At 40.1% G+C, this 21,221-nt stretch overlaps 1 protein-coding gene across 3 annotated transcripts; it reads left to right on the top strand.

Moving 5' to 3' along the window:
- Window positions 1-379: 379 nt before the first annotated feature.
- Window positions 380-21,194, top strand: gsna (gelsolin a). 3 transcript variants are annotated; one of them, XM_035667984.1, is made up of 17 exons: window positions 380-595; window positions 7,822-8,018; window positions 9,998-10,152; window positions 10,576-10,737; window positions 10,954-11,103; window positions 11,180-11,269; window positions 11,738-11,870; window positions 12,730-13,034; window positions 13,239-13,372; window positions 14,579-14,669; window positions 14,872-14,898; window positions 16,399-16,569; window positions 17,665-17,839; window positions 18,687-18,808; window positions 19,153-19,230; window positions 19,325-19,385; window positions 20,277-21,194. In XM_035667984.1, exons 2-17 carry the CDS (start codon window positions 7,823-7,825, stop codon window positions 20,444-20,446), a joined length of 2,220 nt encoding a protein of 739 aa, XP_035523877.1. In that variant the 5' UTR covers window positions 380-595; window position 7,822; the 3' UTR covers window positions 20,447-21,194. The 3 variants fall into 3 exon arrangements, with proteins under 3 accessions (XP_035523877.1, XP_035523878.1, XP_035523876.1); XM_035667983.1 differs by having other exon boundaries at window positions 381-595; window positions 7,819-8,018; XM_035667985.1 differs by lacking the exon at window positions 14,872-14,898 and having other exon boundaries at window positions 7,819-8,018.
- The last annotated feature ends 27 nt before the right edge of the window (window positions 21,195-21,221 follow it).

The following is a 21,221-nucleotide window of genomic DNA, read 5'->3' as shown; positions in this document are numbered from 1 at the left end:
TACATATTAAATGTATTTATTATTAATTAATTATGGCAAAATGTAAAAATGTTGTTTTACTTTTTTTTTTTACTTTTTTTTATTTTCTTCTGTTACTATAGGCCTAACACTGGACACTCCACGACAAAACTGAAAAAGAAATAGAGTAAATAAACAAAATAAACGACATAAATAATAATAATAATAAGAGATAAAAGATAGAAGTGGGTCACTTCACTCTCGTTGCAACCTTACGATACAATCTTAAAAATGATCATTGCAGCAAAAGCTTCACAAAAGTAGGCTTAGCAGTCATTGTACGGATAGATAGATAGATAGATAGATAGATAGATAGATAGATAGATAGATAGATAGACAGACAGACAGACAGACAGACATCCCTGTGTCAAGCCCCTCTGCAGGCGGTGCAGCAGCCAGGCCAGGGGAGTGTCATAACGGGGAGTGTCCCGGGCCAGAAGCATAAACAGCGGCTCTGCACTCCGCTGCTCCGCCGACTCGACGCCTCTCTGCTCCCGCTGCAGCTAGAAGCTCACCGCCGCTCATCAGCTCCACAGCAGTCCGTGCGTCCGTCCCCCACCACAACATACGCGTTCAGGTACGTTATAACCCTCAACCTCCAACGGCACTTTACAGCAGCATGTAGCACAGATTGCTGGCCGGTAATCTGATGCCTTAATTAGGGCTGCAGTGAAATGAACCGTTACTTTACACGTAGACTGGGACAAAGGTTTGACATGCTGGGAAGAAGGAGAGTGTAGACTGGAGTGAATTGTTTGGCTTCTTTCTTTATGGTTTGCTCAAAGGTTCCTTTATTTTTTGCTCATTCAAAGATTGTGTAAACCCTGCTTTTATTGTCAAAAGTGCAAGGCAGCTGCTGCCATATATGGACACAGACAGTGAGAACCCTGCATGATGACTGAAATACTGTGTGGTTTCACTGAAACTGGCCACAGGCTCGTTCACATTCTCCACTAACTGCTTAAAGTGAGTTCACGCTGCTGTGATGTGATGCTTGAACCAAAGTTTAACATGTTGTGTTCTGCAGCATTATGGGGAGGAAAAAAGTTCTGTTTCACTTCTGTGAGATTTTCCTCAGCAGCTGTATGTGCTAATCTCCATTTAAAGACAGCTGCGGTTGCCATAGCAACACACACAACCAAATAGTGGGACTAGTCACTTAGGATGTTAGTCACAACATCCTGTATGTGGCTGTTTGCTACAGCAGCCATGAGGAGAGTGCGTCAGGCAGTATATGTTGGTGTGTGTGTAAGTGTATAAGGAAGAGACATAGACAGACTTTTGAAGGCCAATCAGAAAGTGCTGTGTCAGGTCCACACTCAGCTAGATGTGGACAGAGATTATGGGATGCCAGAAACCACCGACTGCAACCCACCTCTGATAATCCTCCAACAACTGTGTGCACACTGTATGCCCGTATGTGCACAAGAGGTCAGCTGAACTTTGCATGTTTGTATGTCAACATATTTGGACTGAGGAAAAAGAAAGAAAGGAAACGTTGTTGTTTTACTGGAAAGTCATCATGTTGGCTGTAATGTACGTCAGGTGCTGGAGCCAGAAAATCTGAATTTGGGAGACTGTCCTCACACGAAAAATGACAGCATAGATATTTAACTTGTAAATTGTAAACATAGGTTGTGTTTGCGTCTCCTGACAAGCAGCCTCTTGCGGTTGTGCAGTCATGCTATGACTGTCCTCCGTGTCCTCTCTCAGTAGCAAAAGCAGAGGTAGCGTGACATTGTTAGACTGCCTCAGAAAGTGTTAGGGAGGAGGCCGGATGGATGGTTTGGCACATCATCTTGGTAAATGTTGGAATATGTGATTTTGACAATGTTCTCCTTCTAACAATGAAGGTAATCTTTCCCTAACCTTACCAAGTAGTTTTACTGTAGTTGCCGAAACCTGACCAGACCTTAACCATCGGGGCTGCAGATCAGAAAACGCTCGTATGAGTCATTTTTTCAGACAGTTGTTTGGGTCGAGGTTGGGTGGGGCCTTCACTAAAGACCTCAAACATACCCTTCTTTAAGCCTTAATATCTTCTAAATTAAACAGTAACTTTTAAAATCTCATCCAAAACACATTCGAAGAGATGACTTTAGAAGTCCAGAAGTCGATGTAGACAATATTTACTGCACCGTATTTCAGAGAAGTTGGGGGGTTTCCCATTGACTTCAATATAGTCAATGTGCGGAAAAAAAGGCCACACCTCTCACTCAACACACACATCGCATCCTCCAGCTGCTTTGCATTTCGAGCATTATCTGCAGCCATTAAATTTAAATCACATGTTAAATGCATACATTTCTTTCAGTGGCAACAAGATGCCATTTTGTTAGAAACGTGGGTTTATATGATTCATTTAGAAACAGGACTGGGTACAAAGTATAAGGTGTTTACAGGTAGACTGTCCCTGAAACAACCCCCTCATATCCTTTAATAACCATCCATATATCAGGGCAGTTGTTTACAAAGACCATAAACGGTCACTTTGATTGCCTTTGTCTTGCACTATGTAAACAGATAAAAGGGAAACACAGTGGCTATTAAAGAGTGCTGGGTCTGTGCAGAGCGTTATCTGGCCTGAGCAAGCTGGAGGGCAGCTGCACGGCCCTCCAGAGGCTCAGAGCGGCATGCATGGAGAAAATGAGTCATCAAGAATCCCCCTTCCAGAGGGAGGAATCTTTTTTGGGAGAAACTTAGGACAGAAGCAGAGAAATTCAGACCTTACAGATAAAACTATTATGTCCTTGGTTTTTGAAATGGGACACCAGCAGACAAATCACAAGGCCTTGAACGTCATATGAATCCAGTGTTGCTGTCACAGTGGATCAGGTTTTGGGTTTTTACCCAGGCCTCAAGTGAAGGCTGACACAAAAGAGAGGCTGGTAAACACCCAAAAATGGGGGAGGGGATTTCAATAACTGAGGTTGGAATGATACACTCACTCCATGTTTATCTGGCAGCCAAGGGGGGGACAAAGGCCCTGCAGTGAGGGGGTAGAAGCTTGACGAATACCTCCGGCTCTGCAGAGGTGCGGCGTGGCCTGCAGACACCATCTGCTTTTCCCAGCATGCCTGTGAAGAAGCACTAACAGTCACGTGATGTGTTCTATTTAAACTCCTGGCTGTAAGTGGGTTGAGTCAAACAAACTACCCCTCCCATGAGTCACTCTGTCCAACCTGGAGCTGCCAGAAACTGTTTCATTCAACACAACTCTGCACAGAAATATTCTAATTTGTAAAAAAAACTAAAACTCACGGTGTCTTAAACTACATTCTCTAACCTCCTCCCTCATTCCTGTTAGATATTTTGTTGTTATCTACCTTTCGTCAGAGTTGTTGTTAGATTTTTTAATACAGGCTTTGATTTTTCAAAGTGTGAGGTGATTCAGATGCTGTGTATCCCCTCTGATGTCTGCTTTATTAAGCCACAGACAGTGCAAGCATCTAACAGTGGGATTAAAACCGCTTTGATGAGCAGAGACAGACAGAACAGTTCTCTCCGTCAGAGGGGAAGATCACAGTCAAAGGCAGTCATATTTATTTAGTGTCATAGAAACAAAGATCTTAAAAATGAAAAGTTGCACAAAAGTGATATTTTCAATGGTTGAAATGTTTTAGAGTGAAGGTATTCAGCTGCGGTTGGATGAAAAGACTTCTTGAACAAGTCAACTTTTCAGGATGTTTTTTTAAAGAAGCTTTATTTCCAGGCAATCAGAAATCTACACACACTGTGTTTTTTTAAAAACATTTATCTTGAGGATTGAATGGATTACATTGGTACTTTGTTATGAAACGTACACTACACAGAAGCACTGATGTGAAACTTTACTTCAAGTGTAGTTATGAAGTGAAAACTGAAGTGCATACTGTATGTTTGTGTCATGGCCACAGTTTTTAGTCACTAATATGTTAATGCTTATCGGCTTGGTTTCAAATTAAAGATAATTTCTCTGCTGTACATCCATCTTCGTGTGAATGAGAATCCCTATGCTCAGCTCAGATCTTTGCATGCAAGCTGTTTTCATATTTCAGGGTGTGTCAGTTTAGGTTAATGAATGGCAGTATATCAACTCAAACAGAAGTTACTGATTTATTACCGGTTGCTTGGGAACATAAAGTTACTGGGTTCTCTCACAGCAGTTGTTTAAGATGGTTAGAAATTTAGGAAGTAGCATTTTGGATGTTTAAATGAGGATTTGTCACCAAGTGTGCTACTAGCTGTGGTCACTTGTGTCACTAAGCCCATTATTGCCATAGACATTTCTTAAAGGAGTAGTTCAACATATAGCCTAACCCACTCTCATGTCTGTGTGTTAAGTGTGGTGCTGGTGGCGGGAGGCTATTAGCCTAGCTAGCCTAGCTAAGACTGAAGGTTTAGGGGAAACAGCTAGCCTAAAGCTAAAGTGCTTATGTCTGTAGCAGAAATATTTAAACAACAACTTGTGTTTTAGGAGGGGAGTTACTTATTACTATTCTATAATTATTTATTAAAGCAGACAACTTCACTGTGACAACAACAAAAAAAAGTTGGCTACATCACTGTGTACGTATCAAACAAACGGATACAAGGGATACGACATGTTGATTAGCACGCCTTAGGGGTGCTGTTTTTTTATTTGTACAGAGATAAGCAAGCTGTTTCCCTTGCTTTTAGTCTGTATGCTAAGCTAGGCTAATTGCTTCCTGGCTCCAGCTGCGTACTTAACACATTGACATGAGTGTGGTGTCAATCTTCTCATCTAACTCTCGGGATATTCATATTTTCCAAAATCATAGGCTGTTCCGCTACGTTTATCTGTCGGGAGAATGTCTGTCTACCTACATACACTAAACATCCTAGGAGCAAGTGCTTTGGTCGAGCATTGTGTACTTTACCCTTAAAACCAGAGATTTTGACTACAGAAAGGGCTGAACCATCTTATCTTGACTATGCAGTCCACTCTGTCCAATCACAGAGATACAGCAGGAACTCTCACTGATTGTTGTAGTTGATAAACGCAGCTCTCAGGAAAACAGAAGGGCTGAAGTTTACCCCAGCAGGAATCTAATGTGCTGGATCAGTTGGATCCAGTATCAGAGCTAGATCGCATATAAGCCAAATGATCCACATTTCACAGTTTTTATTCAATTAAAATAAAAACTTCTACAGCATGTGACACTGTATCTTTAGACACTTTATAACTGTATTTTCCAGTATTCAGAGGTTCCACATTTGATTATTTGCATGTCCCAAAATATGAGTGCCCAGTGTTTCCTTGTAAAAAAAACGCTGAAATGGCTAATACTAAGGCCTAAGTCTTAGTTAACTCTTCCTGTGTGGCCACAGACGTTGCAGATTTGCTGTCTGACTTTTATGGCATTAAAGGTTCTCCAGGCTGGAAACACCACCAGGCTACTTTAGAGCCTGTGTAGGAAAAGAGAGCTTTCCACGTCCTCCATCAAGCTGTTATGGCCCCAGTGGAATTGTGCAGCAGCTTCTTTTCCTCTTTGTCTTGCCAAACCTGGACACAGGCGCTGCAGTGTCATGGAAGTTCAGACAGTGACCTTGAATGACTCTAGGGTACCCAGCTGTTTTGGCTACGTCTTCGTCTAAAGGAGCTATAAATTGCTTAGGTCTCAATGCTCTTTTTAAAATAATTTATCTTAGAGAAATTCACCAGCCAGCCACATGTGCGGACATGTGGCGCAGTCAAAACTGAGAAAAACAGACTGTTTGATAGCTGTTGCTAAAATGATGCACTTACTTTTCCATGCTGAAACATTCCATAGCTACAAAATACTGTGCAGTGAGTTTGGATGTTGCATAAGTGGAGGGAAGAAATAGGAAAAAAGGAACCCCACATTTGTTGGGCTGGTTATGTGAATTCTGAGCCACTTCCCTCTTCCAGGGTCAGGAACAGATTCCTGCCATGTTTGTGGGCAGACAGCCCCCTAGAAGAATGGGCCATTCTTGCTCCAATGTGGATAGTTAGTCAGGCAAATTGAGAGGCAGCTGGTCCAAGTAGCATTCCTGTGGAAAATTGGACTCTGTGTTCATTTTGAACTACATGACCTCCTGTTTTTAATTTTGTTTGTAATAACTAAACCTGAGTTTCATTAACAGCTATTCACAATTAAGAACAATGATGGTGTGAGGGCTCATAAGCACATAGTCATTTAAATAAAGTCAAATGAAGAAGAAATGTACCATTAAAGGTCACAAAGCCCCCTTTCAGAGGGGTCAGGTTCTAATTTGAGAACACTGCTTCACTTCAGAGAATTTGTTTTCGCTCTCTCTCCAGTATTTTCTGTGGGAGCAATTAGTATGTGGTGTGGGTCACTTTAGCATTTTTATTTTTAAAGGTCCAATGTGTAACTTTTTGGAGGATTTATTGTCAGAAACGGAATAAGCATAGGTATGTTTTCATTAAAATAAGAATTGTTGCATTTTTGTACAGTAGCCAAGAAGGTAGAAACCAAACACTGGCTGTCTATATAGCGTTTTTTTATGTTCTTTGTGCATTTCACAGACACTGTATTCTGTCCCTCACGCTTGAAAGGTGAGGAGTGAGTTGCAATCTGCAACTAGGCTGCTAGATGCTACTAAATCCTATTAAATCCTACACACAGGACCCTTAATTATTATTATGGTGTGGTCTCTGCAATCTGACATTGCAAACATTCAGGTGTAACCACAAAACAATTGGCAGAAGTGGAATTTGTCTCCCTTGTATGCACGAGATACTTACAAAATGGAGCCACGTTTAGAAAACGCATTGCTATATATGCTGAGACCTGGAAGAAGACAGAACCTCAGGGTAATAGACTAGGATTCAAACCTGCAATAATAAGTTGTGAGCATGAAATTTAGTTTCAGTTGATATGGTGAACTTGTTAGCAAACATTTGCTCATTTACTCTGCAGCTACGAAGCAAATTTTGGTATGTACATTTTCAAAAACATTTTTAACACTACACTATTGTGTTTATGTAGGCCAGACTCCAAATAATAAGATAGACATCTGAAACATGTCCAGACTGAAAGATGATGCTCAACTCCTATGTTAAAAATCTCAAACATCCACACAGGCTACGGAGAGGCCAGCGGGTTGTAATCCAGTGCAGCACAGACACCTACTTGAAACTCTTGATTTGGCGCCACATGTCTTATGTTGGCAGATATGGCTCAAGTGTATGGTATGTGTGTGCATGAATGTTTGGGTGTGGGTGCTATACAATAGGATGCCATGTACTGTGAGACCATGGAGATTTGTAAACTAGTAGAGATGTTGCTATATTGCTATTATGCTAATGTTTATATATTTGTGGCTGCATGCATATATAATACACTGAGGAAAAAAAATATCTAGGTATACACCCGACTTTTCCTGGAAATAATTATAGACGTGTTTCTTTTGCCACCATCTCTGTTAGTTATGACAACGCCTGATTCATAACTGCCAGGACTTCCTCTTCCTGCTCACTGGAGGAAACACCTCGAGCACAGAACACCAGTGACTCACCGTGCTGTGCATTAATGTCTAACTATAACCCTAAACTTTATCTTAGTATCCATGGCAACAACTCAGCCTGAAGGGGAGTGGCTTTATGTTTTCCGGAGCCAACGTCTCACAAATAGGGAGTCCCAGTCTCACTTTTAAAAGGTTATTACAAAGCTCTACGATTTATATCTCTGCAGTGTTTGACCACTGATCTGGAGCGTGAAACCACAGCTTGCTGCCACGGGAACGCACCTTTTTGCTTAGACCTGTCAAAGTAGAACAGCACTAAATCACAGGTGTGTGATTTTCCTGCAGCAGGATGGCAGCGCAGCACCCAGAGTTTGAGCGGGCTGGACAGAAACCAGGCCTCCAGGTGTGGAGGGTGGAAAACTTTGACCTGGTGCCCGTTCCAGAGAAACTGTACGGCGGATTTTACACCGGAGACGCCTACCTCATCCTGAACACCATCAAACAGCGCTCCGGGAACCTGCAGTATGACCTCCACTTCTGGCTGGGTGAGTGCAGTGAAGCGTGTTTTATTACAGAATCATTAGGGGACATTAGATTTTACACGCCACTTAGCAGAATTTTCCTTCTTTGCGACTATTTTCCTTTTCAAAAAAACAAACTGTATACACAAGGTCTCTAAAAAAGTAAGCTGTGTGTATGCAAACGTAAACAGGTAATGAATGAACTTATTTATATTCATCCAACACGTTTTGAATGTGCACACACACCCAAAAACAATAAAAAGCACAGATAAGAATTTCAGCGTCTAATCTTAACTGACCAAATAACCATAAAGTTTGCAGGCACTGTTCTTGTTTCCATGAACATTTGGCCAAACGTAAGAGAGCTGATCACAGTTTTCCAGTGCAGCTACGATCCTGTTTGACTTGCAAACCAGTAGATGCCGATCTGTATCTGTTTTCCTGGAAAGTAATTTCATTTGACAGTGTTTACTCCACTGCTGCTGTTGTTTTTGTGCTTCTGCTGTGTCTCATCCTGCTTACATAGATCCGCTTCTAAAATTGTGACATGCTCTATTTCCTTTTAGAGGCGTGGGACAGATGTGCTTTGTGATTTGTTATCAACTCATGAAACTTGAATGGTTTACAGTAATACAGTGGAATTTCATAGCTGACATTTTTTTAACAGTTTAAAACGTCACATGGTTTATATTATATTTCTGTTTCAGTACAAGGGATTATGACTAGACCATTTTGCACTAACATTCAGTATACACAAACAAATATGTTGTCATCGGTAATCCACCAATGACTGAAGTATTCAGATTCTTGATTTAGAGGTACAACAAGGTCAGTCTCAATTTAACACTATTGCCTCTACATGACCTATATAAAAAAACAAGACCATCAGCGTAAGGTTTGGCTATTTCTGTACATTCTTAATCCCTACCACAGGGTTGGATTCAGTCAGTTTCCCCTTGAAATCAATTAAACAAGGTGGTCGAAACACTACCACTTTTGCCCACAGGGGTCACCGGAATCAACACAAAAAAAAGTTTTTAGCTGCTTAAAGTAAAAGCAGCAATACAACATTGTAAAAATATTCCATTAAGAATTTCTGGATTCAAAGTTTGATTTTAAAATGACATCTTATCTGCAAAATGTTTTCTAAAGTAGAAATACTGATGCAAAAAAGGCCCCCTCATTATCCATGAAGATTTTCAACATCTTAGCAGCATTTAAATCTGTAGATTGTAGAAGATAATTTGAACTACTTTACAGTATAATGTATCGAGCCTGGAACAATAAATAAAGCTATACAAACTATATAAACTGATCCTATGCTTTGTATGTAAATGCTGAATCTGTAGAGTAACCAGGAACTACAGCTGTCAGATAAAATCGTACTCAAGTACAGTACTGGAGAAAATTTATTTACAGTAGTTACTTTATGCCACTATTAAGTTTATTGTAACACACAGACAGGACTAGTTTTCAAAAATCACTGCACCTATAAGACATGTAGAGTTTTTATATATTTGAAACAGACACAGATATTGTGGTCAAAATACCATTCTCAAATGCATGTATCTCTGAAACATCTTTAGTATTTTAGATGATTTAGTGGGATTTTTGGGGGGTTTTTTTTACTAAAAGATGTAGGAAAATGTCAGTGTTTTAGGATTTAGCTTAAAGCAAACAGGAAAGCGAGAAGCTGAGTCATGTCTATTATTTTTATTGATTATATGTGCTTTTAGTCAGCTGGATTGATCATGGAAACAGCATTTACCGATAAACAGGATCTGATGTAACACTCCCACATGCTGCTGACCAGAAATAGAATAATATTGCATGCATTAATGTGTCTGCTGGGATCTGACCCTTTGCTGCTCCCACATATTGATGTCCTGAGTGAATTCGTCAAACACAAAATGTGGCTCTCTGTGCAGTTGTACATCATGACTACTGAAATAAAACAAGCAGCAGGATTAGAATGGAGCATGTCTGTGGTTTCTCTCTTGCAGGTGATTTCTGCACCCAGGATGAGAGTGGCTCGGCAGCCATCTTTACAATCCAAATGGACGACTTCCTTGGGGGAAAACCCATCCAGTACCGCGAAGTCCAGGGATACGAGTCCAAAACCTTTCTTGGCTACTTCAAGTCTGGAATCAAATACATGGTAAGATAGCACATTTATATCTGTAAAACATCTGCAGTATCTACCAGGAATGAAATACATGTTTTGGTGCAGTTTATATCATGTATCATCATGTATCATCAGTCATGTATAAGTGATACTGTTATATAGGAAGTTTGATTTCTGCCTCTTTATTGACATTTTTAAGGTTATATTTTATCATGTTATAAAACATAAACTGCATTTTTTCATTCAGTATCTGTAAAATGGAAGATCCAGACATTTGTGACACAAGATTTCCAAGTATCCATTATTTTTTTATAATCAATTTTGCATTTAAAAAATATTTTAATTTATTTATTTTTATTATTATTATTATTATTTTTAATCTTATTCTGTTTAGGTTGTAGCCACTTTTCTTAAAAGGTATGTATTTTATTTTGAAATTCATCTCTTATCTTCCAGAAAGGGGGCGTGGCGTCTGGGTTCAAGCATGTCGTCACTAATGAGGTGGTTGTGCAGCGGGTGCTCCAGGTCAAAGGTCGCCGTGTTATCCGAGCAACGGAGGTGGCGGTTAGCTGGGACAGCTTCAACCAGGGAGACTGCTTCATCCTGGACCTGGGAGATGTGAGTCAGACTGGGCAGATGAAGCAGATCAGTATTAAATCTACATAATAATATGATTACTTCCACAGTGAGCTCTTTAAGTAGTGTCAAAGCTATAAGGATTATGGGAAACGTGGCTTTACTTTGGTAAAACACAAAATGTTACTGTATAAGTACCACCTTCAGGAAAGATTTAATTCACCTACTTTGTAATCTGCTCTTTTTCTTGCTCTACAGGAGATTTATCAGTGGTGCGGCTCCCAGAGCAACCGCTTTGAGAAGCTGAAGGCTACTCAGGTCGCCAAGGGTATCCGTGACAACGAGCGCAGTGGGAGGGCCCGAGTTTATGTCTGTGACGAGGGGATGGAGAGAGAGAAGATGCTGGAGGTGAGATTAGTGAATCATGAAAACAAATTGAGTGTCAAAATGACCTCTGTGTTAAAATGGCTGCTTCTGTCCTCAGGTGTTGGGTCCTAAACCAGATCTGCCTGTCGGAGACTCAGATGACATCAAAGCTGATGCTTCTAACAGGAAGAGGGCCAAACTCTACAAGGTGAAAGAAGAGTGAACCTCACCCAGCCACACATGCTGTTTTCTTTTTCTAAATTAGAAGGACTTTGACCATTGCCTCTCAAGATTTTCTGAACTGTATATGCTGCAAGAAGACCCTTATTACTGTTAATTATAGTAATCATTGTCTTCTGGGAGCAGGAAACATAACTTTTGAGTTCATATTGTTTTAACCCAATCTACTTTTGATATATTTGGGTATTTTCAGTGGTAATGTGTAGAAAATTTAAAATGATCCCTAAAAATCTGTAGAGTTTAATTTTAGGATCAAAACATTGTAGTTTTTCATGGCAGTCATGTTAAATCACTGATCATTTAAAGTGAGAGTGATTTTATGGGCAGCTGATATTTACCAGGTTAAAAAAGGAGGCAGCACAACACAACTTATACTTTGAGCAGCTCTAGGACTGTTAGTTCTCTAACCTCCCTCCTCCTTGGTCCCCACCTGCAGGTGTCCAATGCCAGTGGAGGCATGACCATCGCTCTGGTGGCAGCAGAGAACCCGTTCGCCCAGAGCGCCCTGGAGTCCGGTGACTGCTTCATTCTGGACCACGGATCTGATGGCAAGATCTTCGTCTGGAAAGGTCAGTGCAGGGTGCTGGATTGGATTCCCCATAATATTCATTTGACGTTCTACTACAATGATATTTGTTTTAAATTGAATTAAAGGAATAATTTGATATTGTGGGAAACACCCCTTTCTGCTTAATTGTTGAGAATTAGATGAGAAGATTGATACCACTCTCATGTCTGTACAGTAAATATAAAGTTCGAGTCAGAAGGACAGCTTAGCTTAGCTTAGCACAGAGATTGAGAGGGAAACAGCTTGCCTGGTTTTGTCTATCCAAAGATAAAGTTCAGTAATTAACTAGTTGTATGTCAAATCTGTACAAAAACAAAAAGAACAAAAAGTGTAAAAATGCCACATTGTGGTTTTAGAAAGGAAACTATTTCTTGGTTGGGTGCAACGACTTCCTGGAGTCTTGTTGCCACATTAAAGTTGCCCTGCGACCACTTAGGTTTTCTGAATGGATTAAAACTGATTTTTTTACCTTTGGACAGAGCCGCAGTTTCCACCTGTTTCCAATCTTAATGCTAAACTAAGCTAACCTGCTGCTTGCTTAAGCTTCATATTTACCGAAAGATACGAGAGTGGTGTCAATCTTCTCATCTAACTCTAATAAGAATAAGCATATCATCAAATATTACTAAAATATAACTATTGCTTTAAATGCATAAAAACAACATTGTTTTTTCCCCTCTAATCCAAACTGTCATGTTGAGTTATCCCCAAAAAGCTTCATTCATGACATGTTTTTCTCACATTTTCACAAAATGTGAAGAATGGGATACTGTTGTTGTTTTACAGACTTTCATAAGATTCCCTCCCAGTTATAGCTTGTCAATAATTTGATTCTTACCTATCCTTTCTCCTGGTTGCAGGCAAAGACGCCAACATGGATGAGCGAAAGGCAGCGATGAAAGCAGCAGATGAGTTCATCAAGAAGATGGGTTACCCCAAACACACTCAGGTCCAGATCCTGCCAGAGATGGGCGAGACGCCGCTCTTCAAACAGTTCTTCAAAAACTGGCGGGACAGAGATGAGACAGTTGGCCTGGGCGTCGCCTACATTGCTAACAGCATCGCCAAGATCGAGAAGGTGCCCTTCGACGCTGCCAGCCTGCACGACTCATCCGCCATGGCCGCCCAGCACGGCATGGTGGATGATGGTAGTGGAGAGAAACAGGTAAGAGGATGGACACTGGACATTTGAACTACCTGGTTCTACCTTAGTGACTTCGGGGGCACTTTGGGGGAGCTTGTCCACCATGAGTTTGCGCATCTAGTAAATGTTTACAGTGTTACATTACTTTGCGCTGTAGATATCATATGTTATAGTGTAATATTTATGTAATTCTTAACCAATGCAGATTTACATTGTGTTTTTCAGATCTGGCGTATTGAAGCGGCCGATAAGGTGTCAGTGGATCCGTCCACACACGGACAGTTCTATGGAGGAGACAGCTACATCATCCTTTACAACTACCATCACGGAGGACGTCAAGGACACATTATCTACATGTGGTGAGATTATAAGAGACTGACAGTTTGGCCTCAGATAAAGATCAATTAGGCAAGATTTTATTGTTAAACATTACTCATAACATCATAACTTCCTGAATCTGAAATTGTCGATTAGTGATTGTACCTGATAAATACTTTTAAATTGTGAAGATGAGATGTAGGATTAAAGGAGCAATTGAGACTGTATCGAGAGGAGTCAGAAGTTAGTGCTGGAAATGTGCTATGCTATGTAAGATGTTAATATCAACAGTGTTTGATTTGAAAGTTAAAGGTACCCTGCAAAGATTTTGACCACCAGTAGCGCTACGGAGCAATATTTTTATGAGTGGGTCCCCATTTTGTTTTTATCAAGCATGCACACAAAAAGGCATACGCAAGCGCACTCAAACGTGTGTGACGCAATACACATTCCTGATCCGCAGGCGTCAGCAACAGGTAGGGTAGGGTAGGGCAGAAGAAGAAAAGCATGGGTGTAAAAACATTAAGATTAATGTTATGATATTTATGAATGTAAGCAGACGTACTTGTTTACAGGTAAACTCCAGAGGGCAGCTTTAAGACGTAAATGATGTGCATGAATGAAAAAATGTCAAATAAATTTTGTAGAATTTGAATGCACAAGGTGTTTAGTGTTTACAGTTTTTAATAACTTTTCAGATATAAAATATACCTTGTAGTTTAAGGCTTCAGATGCAAAACCTACAATAGTCTCATAAAATATATATAACATGCACTTTTAGAGATAAAATATCCAAATGGGCTCGTTCATTCTCCAACTGTGTTAAAGCACTGCTTACAAGCATCAATGATTAAAGCGACTAATCTTTTGATATAGTCAATTTCCACTAAATAGTTACTGCTAATAACATTTTGACCTTGATGTTTTTTTAATTATAAGACCAGTAAAAAAATGCTAAGTTCACAAAATTAAAAACAAATAGAATCAAGAAATTAGTAAGCTTATAAATTGGAGCTCAGAGAAACACAGTGAGTGAGTTTAGAAGAAGTCTTTAAAGCAATTACAAGCACATTTAGAAGACTCATGTGGCAATATCACATGTTCAAATTAAGTAAGTGCTTTGAAGATTGTTCCATGAATAGTACACATAAATAAATTTTTCCAAAAGAAGTTCTAATTGGTGAGATATGGAGCCGGTTTGTGCCTCATTATGTTCAGTGGAATGATGCATTGGATTTGTTTCCCAGGCAGGGAATGGACTCCAGTCAGGATGAAATCGGGGCCTGTGCGATCCTCGGCGCCCAGCTGGATGATGAGCTCGGCGGTGGCCCTGTGCAGGTGAAACTCATTGTTCCATTTGTGGCTTTTAGTTTTCACGTGCTTAATATTCATCTTATCATTTATTAAAGTCTCTCTGGCTCACTCAGCGCAGTCACTTCCTCCTATACCTTTACATCCATTCACTCTTTCTCCTCTCCCTAATGGTTTCCCCGCTGCTGCTTCTGTCCTCCTTGGTTTCCGACCTTTTCTGTGTCTTCAGGTTGTCGGTGCTCCTATAACCACTCAGGTATTTCCCCTCCCTTCCCTGTTCCTCGCCCTCCCAAAATGACTCATGATTTTGTCCAGAGCCGGTGACAAAAGAAGCAAACTGCCAACTGTCAACTCCCAGATAAATATGAATATCTTGATTTTAAAGAGACTGTTATCGTCATTTTTCTGTCTCCTTTAAATGAAGGGGATAATGAGTTAAACTGAATTTACAGTCAAACACAAACAGGACATTCCGATGTGGATGTTAATGGGAAGTTCCCTCCTCCTCTCTGTCGCCAACCCTGTCTGCTCCACACAAATAACAGCCCTGTTTCCAAACTCTGCAACATTATGATAACTCAACCTGCCAGTGAGTGCTAATGTCTGAGGTTGGAAATAAGTGTGGGGATCATAACACAAATATCAGTGTGTAAACTTTTGAGTTGTTTAGAGTGAGTCCTGGCTCTGTACTCATGTGAGTCTTCATTCATTCATTTCTGTGTTCTGCACTCGTGTGTCTTCACTTTGCATGTACAGCCTTCATGTTCATGTTGTGTCTGTGCTGTGGCATGAGTGTGGGTTAAACGATAGAGGGAGTTTGCACTAAAAAACAACTTTGGAATGAATTTTCATACAGAAGAATGACTTTGTTTCTATTATGAACAGGGAGAATGATTACAACAAGGAAAAACTGTTTCAGGGTTGACACCTGACTGTCCTTTACACTCAACTGCTTGATACATCTGCAGATGTCATGTTTGTTTTTCAGATGTTTCCCTGCTCTCACCTTTAAAGTAGAGAACAGCTGTCTTGCAAATGGCACTTTTGCATTCACAGTTTGTCAAACTAAACTAAACTAATTTACCTGACTAGGACTGGGTAGCATTTGAGTGTTTTTTCTATACTAGTACTGATACAGATACTAAAATGATACAATGACAAATAATTTAGCTAGGAATCTGACAAATATATAACAAGAGATTTGAAGTAAGACCGACCACCACTGTGCTGTTTAGATATGATCAACACTGGCTGACAAGAAATCCTGCAGACGGACAGATGGACAGTTTCATATCATAGCAGAGGATGCACAAAGAGCTATGAGTTCAGGGAATGTTTGTAGTTCGGAGGTGTAAGACTGGACTACAATATGTAAACTCATCAATGATTAATTTTCATTTCTCCATTCTCTCCACTTATTAGCTGTGATGATGTAGGAGAAGGACTGACAGCCATAAATATTTATGACAAAAGCTGCAGACCAAAGAGACTCATAATCCTGTTTCAGACATAACCTGCGTCATCACTCTGTATTTCACAAGCCTTGACAGCCACCACCTTGTGCACGGCCAGTGAACACCGTGCTCAGCACCATGCTGCCATCTTGTGTGTGTAGTCGGGATTGCAGCAGACATTTGTCACATGCATATTTCACAAGACACAACAAGGGAAGATCTGTCTGGTGTGATTTAGTTGCACCACCTTTGGATAATTCACAGTGTCATTCTCCATTTTAATTTCGACATTTGCGTACCAGGTGAGGGTGATGCAGGGGAAAGAGCCGGCCCACCTGATGAGTCTGTTTGGAGGACAGCCCATGGTGGTGTACAAGGGAGGAACGTCCAGAGATGGAGGTCAGTCCGCTCCCGCAGAGACTCGACTCTTCCAGGTGCGCTCCAACTCTGCAGGACACACCAGAGCTGTGGAGGTAAGAGAACACGCCTCATTAACTTTCTAACTTTACCACTGCAAGAGATGATTTTAAAGGATAAGTCTGGTGGTAATCTATATTTTTCCAAAACTAACAATGAGCCTAGTAACAAGTATTGTGTGTGTGTATCCAAAGCCTGACATATCGTATTCCTCTGTGCTATAGAGCTACAAAAACTATTAAAAACATGTTAATGAGCCACACTGTTGCACTTCATTGTAAAGAACACTGCTACCACTGTAGTTTATTTTGAGTCACACATACACCAAACTGCCGCCAGACAACTCACTGCTGAAAATAGTCCCCAACAAATGCACTATTTTCAGTATTGTTTCAGTAACGTTTGCTAAAACTATAATGCCCAGCTGTTGTAGGGAATGAGCCTTGTTAAAAACAATGAAACTATATAGTGTTCAGTTGTATCTATTGGGCTTGGGACTGAGTGACATTTTGACATTTGGGAATTTTTTGACAGTAAGAAAAATATAGAATAACACAAGCCTTATCATTAAATATCTAATATGAATATGAAAAAAACACTTTGCTTTTGTTGTAAAACAAAGTCTTCCAAAACTCTCTATAAGTATTCTACAGCAACAGAGCAATTGGCCATCAAGACTTTTTGGTGGTTTCCCTTTTATTTTTTTGTTTTTTAAAACTTGTCATGTCGTGTAAAAATTTAAAATGATGTTGAAGGCTGCAGTAGATTGCTCTTGACTCAACACATTAATCTAAGGTAATATACAAAATAGCTTAGTATATACATTTTAGTAGTAGTGTATTTTTTGCTAAAATATGCCAAAATCACAATTTTCTCTACGTATTTGTCACATTGTCCCGCAAATGTTACAGCCTAGAATTTTCTTGTTGATATTTTATTGTAGCTTTACCATACAATTGTGAAACTACATTAGTCTATAATACGGTCTGATCGCTGCCTAATACATCACCTAAAAAATAAAAACACCTCATGTGATTGAAGTGACCGAACAGAAATGTCCTCTACAGAGTACAGGACATTTTAACTAAAAGGGCATTTCTTCTTGTATATTGGTCAGAGTTTTAACCTACAATATCTCTGCATCCATGCAGCTTGAGGCCGTGTCATCCCACCTGAACTCCAATGATGCTTTCCTTCTGGTGACCCCCGGAGGTTCCTTCATGTGGGTGGGAGTGGGTGCCAGTGACACCGAGAAGCAGGGAGTTCAGCAGCTGTGTGACATCCTGGGAGTGTCTGCTTCCGAGCTGCCTGAGGGAGGAGAGACTGGTGAGGAAACGCGATGAGTAGAAAGTCTCTTTTTTTGTGCTTTTGAGTCAAATTGAAACCCAATACCAGTTAACGTACTCAGAGTTGGATCAGTATAAGCTACAAACTGCAGCCATGCTGTGAAAATAGAGCTATAATGTGAAGTTAAATTGTTGTCTTTTTGTATTTTAGCAAGTAAGTGCTTCTGCTCATCCATATTTAAACAAAGGAGACTTGATTGCATCAGCCCTTTAGATGTTATCAGTAATCTTGTGATTTGCTTTCAAAGTTCGAGAAGAAATTCTCTGCTAGCAATTTCAAATATAAAACCTCAGGCAAAAACATAACATATTAAATTTTTTATAAACAGCCGGCTTTTAAGGTCCGGCCTCAGTTGAGGGCTGCTAAAGACAACAGAACAGAAACTCATCCTTTTATTTCTGTGAGCTTAAGCTGATAGTTTATAACCTTTCTTATCCAAAATTTACACAGTAAATGGCAGCGTGGTTACCTTTGGCAACGATTTAACACATTATTTGAACAACTATACATTTAGTATGTTCTTTACACGTCTTTAAAGCTGCAATAATCAATGGATCAAATGACTGTGTTATGCCCAAGTTAGACCTTGTTCACAGCAGCCATTTTGACACAAAATAGTAGGGTAAACACACATAGGTGTTACCAATTATACTAATTAAGGGTCTGTTCCATTTAGTGTAGCAGAGCCTTTCCAGTGAGCCATGATGCACAGTAGCAGCACCCTGACTGTGTTTGACCTGAATGGAACTTTATATGTTTATACGCTTTCTTCCTGTTTAAATACATTAAAAAGTAATAACTTGAAGTGTGTCTGTCCTCTTCACAGATCAGTTCTGGGAGGCTCTGGGAGGAAAGGCTGAATATCGCACTTCTACTAGACTCAAGGACAAGATGGACGCTCATCCACCCAGGCTCTTCGCCTGCTCCAATAAGACTGGAAACTTCATTGTAAGTGTTTGGTTTGAGCTTCCCCTGAGTCTGCACTCATTTTAAAGGATCATTTCACGAGAGTCAACCCTTCTGCTAAATGGTCTTGCAGATAGTTTGTTTGAGATACTGCAGAGACATGGTACTTATTCACAACGTGCGGTTCCAGAGATAATGTCCAAGTTCATTTTGAAAAAAAAAATGTTCTTTTTGTGTTTGTTTTTTCAGTGAACTGAGCCTTTAAATCAGACTGAACAGGAAGCACATTGTCTCTACAATGTAAATGTGCCCTGAATGCCCCAAACCCCATTCTGCATACTGTACATCAATACAGCTCCACTTAATCCTTCTCCTCCTCTTCTCAGATTGAAGAGGTACCCGGGGAGATAACCCAAGACGACCTCGCCACTGATGATGTCATGATCCTCGACACTTGGGAGCAGGTAAAGGAACCAGAGCTTTGACTGCTTTAGCCAGATTCAGAGCACAGCAATGGAGAAAAAAAAAGAAATATGCTTAAAACTTTCCCATTTTTAGGTGTTCGTCTGGATCGGAAATGAGGCCCAAGACGAAGAGAAGACTGAAGCAATGGCGTCTGGTAAGGATTTGGGGAAAAACAGCTAAAATTATTTATACCTTTTAAAGTAGTAGTAGTGAAAAAGGGACTCTACTGCTTCCCTCTTCCCTCCATTTCTTTTGAAAATTTCAAACCAATTTCAAACCAATCCTAAACTGACTTAGTTAGAGTTAAGAATATCATTTGTCTTACCCTTTAAACATCCTTTGGCTTATTCAAAATAAAAAAAATCCCTTATGTCATATTTATATTGTGTACATAAAGAAAACATTGGATTGGATTTAAAACAGACAGTATTAGGAAAAGTGACACTTAAAGGAATATTTTCTTATTCCTACATCCTGGAAAATTACATGGGCAAAAATTGAGTAGAAACAAGTTGTGTTTTTATGAGGGATATATGCAGGATTGTTTTTTCAATGGGAGCAGTGACTGTGAGGTTGCCAGCCACCAGCAAGTTATAGAAATAGTTCATGATCACCCATCATGTTTACCTACCATTTGTACAGATTACAAGAGGAGCTGTAAAGTGTTCATTAAGAGGTGCTGGTAGGCGGATATTTTTCACTTTTGGACAGGTCCAGGCTTACCGTTTTCCCGTTTCCTGTCTTTATGCTAAGCTAAGATAATCGTCCCCTGTTCCTGCTTGATATTTCCTGTACAGACACGAGAATGTTAACAAAGAGTGTAATTTTCCAGAGTTGAAGTTGAACTGTTGAAGGTAGAGTTTGGTGTTCTTTTGTTTTATACTGACAACAATTTTCAGTATTTGTAAAAGAGCAATTTTTACAGTGTCACTGGCAGAATTACTTTGAACATCAGTATTGCGGTTATTATGGTAAGTGTGCATGTTTGTGATTCAAGTTCACTCGAGGACTAGCACTAATTCAACCTTTCTCTGATCTTCCTCAGCGGTCCGTTACATCGAGACAGATCCGGCCAACAGAGACCGCAGGACGCCCATCGTCAAAATCAAGCAGAGCTTTGAGCCGCCAACCTTCACCGGCTGGTTCCTGGGCTGGGACCACGACTACTGGACCAGCGACCCCCTGGAGCGCGCTATGGCTGAACTGGCCATGTGAGATCTCAAGTGACCCTCCCTCCCTCACTATCAGCCCTGAGTCTTTCACCCCACTGCTCCGCTGCAAGCACTGAGCTCCAATCATAAGACTTTTACACCCGCTGAAACACCCTGAAAACAGGGAGTTTCATTCTTACTTTTGTGTTTTTAAGGGAAACAGGTCAATGAGCAGTGTTTAATTGACTACAGTGATGCCTTTTTATCCGTTATGAAACCAACTAGTACAGCTTTAATACACAGGCATCCTGTAGGGTTTTGCACTAAATAAAGTCTGCTACTATGACTTTTACTGAAGCCAATTCTTTTCATTTATTTTATATGTTGAGAATAAAACCTGTTCACTAGTGAAATGTAATGAAAACAAACAGTCTTGGTGTGCTGCAACATCGCAAAAACTCACTGCCAAGAAAACACTGCTTATCAAAAGCAATACAACCAATGCCTTAATATTTCCTATTTCCTCTAGTTTACAGTAAACCTGCTTTTTTTTTTTTTTTAAAAAGGTACTGTTCCAGTTTAACTATGCCTTTATAGCCAAGTTGTTTGTACCTTTAGTTAGATGCCTATTATATTTATTTTTGAAAAAAATGCCAGATTCAAGCCCAGGAAGCTTTTCTGATGCTGCAGTGGCCAACTGTAAATGGTAAACCGATGCTTTGCTGCTTTACAACCCAGTTACGTCTTCTGTGACACTTTCTAAAGGTTTCCCTAAGCCTTGTTATCATTTCAATAAAACAAGATGAAACATGTTACGTGTTTTACGTCTCTGTTTTTAC

The sequence above is a fragment of the Morone saxatilis genome, unplaced genomic scaffold, assembly GCF_004916995.1.
Source record: "Morone saxatilis isolate NCDOM2014 unplaced genomic scaffold, NCSU_SB_2.0 Contig21, whole genome shotgun sequence".
In the NCBI taxonomy this organism is placed as follows: domain Eukaryota; kingdom Metazoa; phylum Chordata; class Actinopteri; family Moronidae; genus Morone; species Morone saxatilis.
The sequence above is the reverse complement of the archived record's forward strand: the minus strand, read 5'-3'. Positions and strand labels throughout refer to the sequence as shown.

Excerpts from the sequence above, each read along its gene's own strand:
- gsna (XM_035667984.1), top strand. The coding sequence starts at position 7,823 with ATGGCAGCGCAGCACCCAGAGTTTGAGCGGGCTGGACAGAAACCAGGC. Across the intron at positions 11,104-11,179 it reads AGAGAGAGAAGATGCTGGAG|GTGTTGGGTCCTAAACCAGA; the intron begins GTGAGATTAGTG and ends TTCTGTCCTCAG. Across the intron at positions 14,899-16,398 it reads GTGCTCCTATAACCACTCAG|GTGAGGGTGATGCAGGGGAA; the intron begins GTATTTCCCCTC and ends TTTGCGTACCAG.